The 7,511-nt window shown below is 38.4% G+C and overlaps 1 protein-coding gene across 1 annotated transcript in view; it reads left to right on the forward strand.

Moving 5' to 3' along the window:
- The first annotated feature begins 6,693 nt into the window (after window positions 1-6,693).
- LOC118804450 overlaps window positions 6,694-7,511 on the forward strand; it is a 24,757-nt gene continuing 23,939 nt past the window's right edge. The window contains exons 1-3 of the mRNA XM_036564960.1: window positions 6,694-6,839; window positions 6,986-7,185; window positions 7,346-7,507. Of these exons, the coding sequence (XP_036420853.1) occupies window positions 6,792-6,839; window positions 6,986-7,185; window positions 7,346-7,507 (410 nt within the window). The 5' untranslated portion in view covers window positions 6,694-6,791. The remainder of the gene's footprint in view (window positions 6,840-6,985; window positions 7,186-7,345; window positions 7,508-7,511) is intronic.

Consider the following 7,511-nt stretch of genomic DNA (forward strand, 5'->3'; position numbering starts at 1 on the left):
GAGAGAATAGAGAGTAAAAGCACATCTGCTCCTGACTAAATGGGTGTAAGGGTGTACATTCTCAATAATGACATGCAAATCTGCAGACACACAATTGTTATTAACAATGAACCCATGTATCCACTCTATTCGCAAAGCGCAAGTGCGTTGGCTGGAGCAGCAGTCCTCACAATTAATCCTCACAGTATGCAACCCCACTGAAACACACAGTCCGAAACTTGTGGAGCAAAGTGATTCACGAAGGTTTTCGAAGCTCAGCACGTAAAGTGCGTAACATCAGTTCAGTCAAAACTCCTTAACCTGGTTTCAGCTTTCTTTAACAGTCTTTTTGACTTACTTGGAAGTCTTCACATGGAGGCATGTATGCTTGGGGGCCTGTATGCTTGGGGGCCTGTATGCTCGGGGGCTGGGATACACAGTCTTTTGCTAATTCGCTCTCTGGTTAACGTTACACTAACAGCAACTGTACGGTTGCACGTTCGTACTTAAATGTCAACTGAATGGTCAATTTTCCCAAAAGGCTGAACGGAAACCACCAGATAAAATCCGTGAAAAGAGAAAAGAATGTTGGGAAATGCAGTTTCTTAACAGATTGCATGAAAACAGAGATATATACATATTTTAGGGGTCCCTACAGTATGAAAATGAGAAAAGATCAGTTTGCTGTGAGGCAGGTGAAACAATGACTATGGTTAAATAGTTTGAGTCTGTGCAGCAGCCATATTATCAGGAGGGTCAGTTCATGCAGGTGAGGCTTTCTGCACAACATTTGACAGCAAGAAGCTCCAAGGTGGTCATACTGGTTCAGAAGGTGGGCCAGCAGGGGAACCTGATCAAGGTGGATGAAGCAACAGCATCAGACCACACAGAATGGGCAGTTATTCAGCTCAGCAAGTTAGAGTTAGTTCTGCTGGGATGTTGTAGTGTGAACTGCAAGGCTAAAATGACCACATCATCATGAACAGTTAATTAGCATATAAATAATAAGTATGCAATTACCTATTAGCACATAATATCAATTAATTTGTGACCCTTGATGTAAAGTGTTATCAACTTGCTAGCTCTGCATCAACTTTGACAGCACAAAAATGTTCACTTGAATAATAATATTTCCTTGATCCAGCATGACCTGCAATTGCACAAAGATAACAATCACTGATAAATTAAAAACCATGTTAATCTCAGCAATCTCAATGTACCAGAACACTACAGTTTCTGTTTGCAATATGTCATGTATATATTGGATCCATATTAATTGCAAAACGTGTGTAAATATTTATATTAAAAAATTGTATATATATATGTATATATATATATGTTTTTTCTGTGTTTCACTTAAACAGGATTACACTTAATCTGTCTTCAGAAACATGCAGTTCAGGGCTGACTGCTGTGTCTTCGGTGGTAAGAATTCAACCCCAAAGAGTTTAAAAGATCTTATGTTAAGTTTTTCCGACAGCTACATTTCAGTCATAAATAAGGATTAGGTTTGAACTTTTTTATGCTTTTACATTTCAAAGTAACATTTCAAAGACCTTTTATTTAAAAGTTTAAAATATTTAGATGTATCATGGCTATTTTAAAAAATAAAAATATTTTTTTATGGAAAATCTGAAAATCAGTGTGTAACATTAAGAATTGTCAGTACCAAAACACAGTTCAGTACTTTTTATGTCTTAATGAAAAATACACAGCTCGAAAAAATTAAAGGAAAAAAAAACAACAAAAAAAAAACATGCAGAATATCTTTTGTGATATGGACTGGGTAATGTGTTAGGAATGAAAGGATGCCACATCGTTTGATGGAAATTAAAATTATCACCCTACAGAGGGTTGAATTCAAAGACACAAAAAATGATGCAGCAGGCTAATCCATTTAGCCAAAATTCCATTGCAGCAGCTCAAAATGGTACTCAGTAGTTTGTATGGCCTCCACGTGCTTGTATGCATGCCTGACAACATCAGGGCATGCTCCTAATGAGACGACGGATGGTGTCCTGGGGGATCTCCTCCCAGATCTGGACCAGGGCATCACTGAGCTCCTGGACAGTCTGCAGGGCAACCTGGCGGCGTCGGATGGACCGAAAGATAATGTCCCAGGGGTGTTCTACTGGATTTAGGTTAGGCGAGCGGGGGGGCCAGTCAATGGTATCAATTCCTTCATCCTCCAAGAACTGCCTGCATACTCTCGCCACATGAGGCTGGGCATTGTCCTGCACCAGAAGGAGCCCAGGACCCAGTGCACCAGCGTAGTGTCTGACAATGGGTCCAAGGATTTCATCCTGATACCTAATAGCAGTCAGGGTGCCGTTGTCTAGCCTGTAGAGGTCTGTGTGTCCTTCCAGGGATATGCCTCTCCAGACCATCACTGACCCACCACCAAACCGGTCATGCTGAATGATGTTGCAGGTGGCATAACATTCTCCATGGCGTCTTCAGACCCTGTCATGTCTGTCACTTGTGCTCAGGTAAAACCTGCTCTCATCTGTGAAAAGCACAGGGCGCCAGTGGCAGACGTGCCAATTCCAGTGTTCTAAGGCAAATGTCAATCGTGTTCTATGGTGCTGGGCAGTGAGCACAGGGCCCATTATAGGACATTGGGCCCTCAGGCCACCCTCATGAAGCCTGTTTCTGATCGTTTGGTCAGACACATTCACACCAGTGGCCTGCTGGAGTTAATTTTGTAGGGCTCTGGCAGTGCTCTTCCTGTTCCTCCTTGCACAAAGGAGCAGACATCGGTCCTGCTGAGGGGTTAAGGACCTTCTATGGCCTTGTCCAGCTCTCCTAGAGTAACTGCCTGTCTCCTGGAATCTCCTCCATACTCTTAAGACTGTGCTGGGAGACACAGCAAACCTTCTGGCAATGGCACGTATTGATGTGCCATCCTGCAGGAGTTGGACTAGCTGTGCAACCTCTGTAGGGTCCAGGTACCGCACCATGGTACTAGTAGTGATGCTGACCCAAGCCAACTGCAAAACTAGTGAAAAATCAGTCAGAAAAGATGAGGAGGGACAAAATGTTAATGGCCTCCACCTATTAAACCATTCCTGTTTTGGGGGTCGTCTCACTGTTGCTCCTCTAGTGCACCTGTTGTTAATTTCATTAACACCAAAGCAGCTGAAACTGATTAACAACTCCCCCTGCTACTTAACTGACCAGATCAATATCCCAGAAGTTGAATTGAGTTGATGCTATACTCTGATTAAAAAGTGTTCCTGTAATTTCTTTGAGCAGTGTATGATGATTTTCAGTGTGAACAGCTGTTCAAAGCTGCATTTGCTGGTTATGTTACGTTTTTGATCCAAAAATGAGCTAAAATTGTCACTACCAAAACAGTCACTACTGAAACATTATGTAAAGTTTGAGTAGTGTTGTGATTGTTTTGGTAGTGACAAATTGAATGTTCAATCATTAGTTTTATTTTATTTTGATTTTTTATTGTTACAATATATGATTGTTCTTCATTCTATGCCAGGTCCTACAATTAAAATAAAAAAAAATAAATAAGGAACACGTTTTTGGTAATGTTGGTTGGGGCTGTGTTGCAGGTGTTGGATGCAGTGGAGAACATGAGCAGCCATGTTTTGTGTGTGATGCAGAACAATGACAGCTTCTCAGCAACAAAACTGCAGCGTTTTCAAACCCAACTTGGAAACATCATACAATCAACATTGAGCCTATTAGCTGAAGTGGTGAGCAACATGCTAACAAACTGATCAACAACCAGTGTACGTTTTTCCTGTGAAGGAGAATGGGTTCATTGCTGTCTCTTATTGTAATCTCCTTCAGAGCAATGTGACTGGTGCTGAGACTGCAGCAGCTTTCAGTTCTCTGGAGGATCTCAGTAAATGGAACATAAACAATTTGAGGTTTGTTGAGTCATGGGCATTTCTGAAGCTGCTGCCTTGGCTCCCATATGTGACTGAAGAATTTCTGACCAGACTGAGCCAAATTAACTTCACCTGTGAAGCCTACCACATCATGTATGTACTTTTAAAATTATACATCTTACATTTTTCAGTATATGTTATAGGAGAGTGATATCAACTGCAGTTTCTTCCTGCACAGTTTTTATCAGAAATGAAACAATGAGTGTGATGGAAACAAATAACATGCTTGGTTTTTTTTTTTTAAATAGATATAATGGACATATGTCCCCCATTATGTTGCAAACATAGCACATATTGTAATCAGACCATCTACTGTGTGGACAAGATAGGCTTGCACTCATACAGATTAACAGATGCCAATAAACACCAGGTTTCTATGGTAAAACGTGCATGTTAATGAATACTGATGGTTCATAAATTCACCGTGAACACATAGTTCTTTACAGGTAACATATCCTTACCAAAATCCCCACCCATGAATTACAAATGAGCACCATATAAGAAATTCATCAGACTCACTAAGATAACCAAGTAGTAAGCCTGAAACTGCCTGCACAAAATAAGTTAAAGAAAAGAAATCAGATGATTGCAAAAAGATGTTTTAGCTTAAAATGTAGGTCAAACTGACTGCATAAAAATGATATTTTATTGAATGTTTTAAAATAAGTTAACTGAATATAACACAGGTTATTGTTCTAATAACTTACTATTCAACGTTCAAAATTCAGACGTTTCAGGCAGCCCAGTACCTTACTTTTTCTAGATTAAACATAATATGATCTGCCAAAAATTGCCTGGAAAAGTGTGTGAATTTAATTGTGCTAATCAGGCTTTAAGGATGTTACTTATTGGGTAATACCGCTACCCTCCACGCAGTAGACTGGGTTAGGGTTAGGGTTAGGGTTAGAAACATTGAAACATTTTAGGGTTAGCATGAGCTATGGCTTCGCGCAGTTGTTTGTCAAATGTTTTTATGAAATCAGAACCATTTTCATGATTATTATAGTATGGGAGGTTTTAGTGTTTTCGGTAACACTTTCTATGAATGTCACCTTTGTAAGCATCTATAAACACAACATAACTTGTTATAATGCATTCATAAGACATTATAAACATAGCTATAAATATTTATAAAAAAGCATTATACGTTATAGCTATGTTTATTATGCATTATGAATTGTTAACATAATACATTATAAGTACTGATCATAATAAATTATAAGAGCTCATAAGTCGTATTTGTCCTCTCTAAGTAAAGTGAAGCGTACTATACTAAAGCCTCCTCCAGTGTTAAGAGTGAGGCTTCAAGTTGAAGTATTTACTGAAGGATTTACTGAAACAGTAAAACATACACAATAAAGCACATTACAGGCTTCAAATGTCAGATTTTAAACTAGTGCTGCCATCAGTGTTTTACCCAATGTGGGAAAGGTAATGTACACCACCGTTAGCTTGGTATTTGTCTTTACACTCTCCAAGCTGGGACTGACTTCTTTGGCACTGACATTATAACATGTTATTAACACTATTTATAATGCATTATATTAACAATTCGTAATGTATAATAAACATGGCTATAAAGTGTAATTCTTTTTAATAAATATTTATAACCATGTTTATAATGCATAATGCATATAAATGTGCTTATAGATGCTTACAAATGCAACATTCATAGAAAGTGTTACCGTATTTTCTTCTAAAGACAAAAAGGATCATAATACTGAAATAGTTTTGGCATCTAAATATGTAGAAAATATTGATGTTTCTGTTTGTTAAAAATTTAAGAAAAACTTTGATATTATGCACTTAGTTAGTAAATATGTTGGTAATTTGTTTAATACCAGACTGAAAAACACAAAAAATGAATATCAATGTATCTTTGCTAAGAATGCACTAAACACAATGTGCATGTCTAAATCTGTGGTTGTCATTTGAATGTCTCTGGATACATTATTCTTGCCAAAAATTAAATGAAAAAAGGATTTGAAAAAATAGATTAAATTAATTGGTTTGAATATCAATGAAGTATTCTGCTTAACAGTACGTAGTACTATGTGTTTGGAAAAAAAAATTGATTTTGAAAGATAAAAATAAATTTCAGCTGAAGGTAATGAGAAGTTCTAAAGGATTTGAACTGCCCTGAGTCCTGTCATTCAAAGTTAAGTCTATATTAGTTTATGGAGGGTTGGGTTAAATATGAGAACAGCCATTTGTGGCATTTTAATGAGCACTTTATCAATTAAACATAGTCCAGCAAAAGGTTATAGTATTTACTGACAAAAGCAGGGGGAGTTTAGTAGTGGGCTGATAGCAGTTTTCTACAAGACTAATCAATGTCTTTCTTTTAAATACCAGTATAAGGACTATGTGCTCACAAACTGATATAACTGAAGAGAAAAACCAAATGATCTACAACAACTTCATCTATGCTTACCTGACCAGAAAAGACACACCAGGTATGGAGACAGACATGAACTTAAAAACAAAAATTATAAAATGGAAAAAAAGAACAAGACTAGGTAAAATACAGGATAGCTAGGATCAGCAAATGTCAGGCAGATAATCAAATAACTTTTTCTTTGCTGTCAGATCCAGGGTGTGTTTTAAACATCAAAGACATCAAAGAATGGTTGGAGAAGAACTTTGGAATATTCTTTGAAAAGAATAAGCAGGTACACATACTGCAAAATTACCATTAAAAATAAAAAAGCAAAGAAAAATCAAGTGTGATACAAAAATAATGACATGATTGATTTTTTTATTACAACATCAAAAAAAAAGGATGAAGAACTGAGACTCCTAAATCCGACCCAAATAATTGATCTCACCGTACGTTCTGGAGCACTGAACAACACAGATTTGATCAACAGAGTTTTTGAGCGTCTGAATCAAGGCGATGCTATGCAGAATGTTGAGGAGTTCTTGGTGGCTCTGGCCAACAGCTCAGGGGTAACAACAAATACTTCACACACGATATACTGTCAAAATAGAAACAGTGTAACATTTGTCTACATGAAAACCCTGTAAGAAAAGTAGCTGTGAAAACTGGATGGACGGAGAGTGATTGACTTTTTTTCCCCTCACCTTTCTCCAAGGCCCCAGAAATCAATCCTGTGGTGAGGGACATCATGATGAATCGGACATTCAGCGTCATCAGTGCTCATTTCCCAGGCTTTTCCAGAGCTGAGTGGAGCGACTGGTTCCAGTGGAAACTTGTCCCGCTGCTCCCCAGTCTGACTGCAGAGATGCTAACAATCGCAACAGCAGAGGTGGACTGCGACGTTTACCAAGTGATGTGAGTGGATGCCTTTTCTTGGCAGGAGACCTTTTTCCATTTGATGCAGTTGTTTTATGAATGTGACAATTGGGTCTCCGTGTCATTTTTTTGAAATTTTCCAAACCAAACAGTGTTTGAGCGAAATTTTGCTAACATGTGTTTCACTTTTGCGTAACAGTGTCGAAGGGCTGGACCTGGTGTTTGAGCGAACCACTTTGATCAGGAAGCAGGAGATCACAGGTGTTCTGGTAGAGTACCTGAAGGGTTCTGGACAAGTCAACGGCTCAGGTAAGTTCCTTCACGCACCAATTCCTTGCCGCACGTGCTGTCATATCTTGATGTGC

Source organism: Colossoma macropomum, unplaced genomic scaffold (genome assembly GCF_904425465.1).
Source record: "Colossoma macropomum unplaced genomic scaffold, Colossoma_macropomum, whole genome shotgun sequence".
Taxonomy (NCBI): Eukaryota; Metazoa; Chordata; class Actinopteri; order Characiformes; family Serrasalmidae; genus Colossoma; species Colossoma macropomum.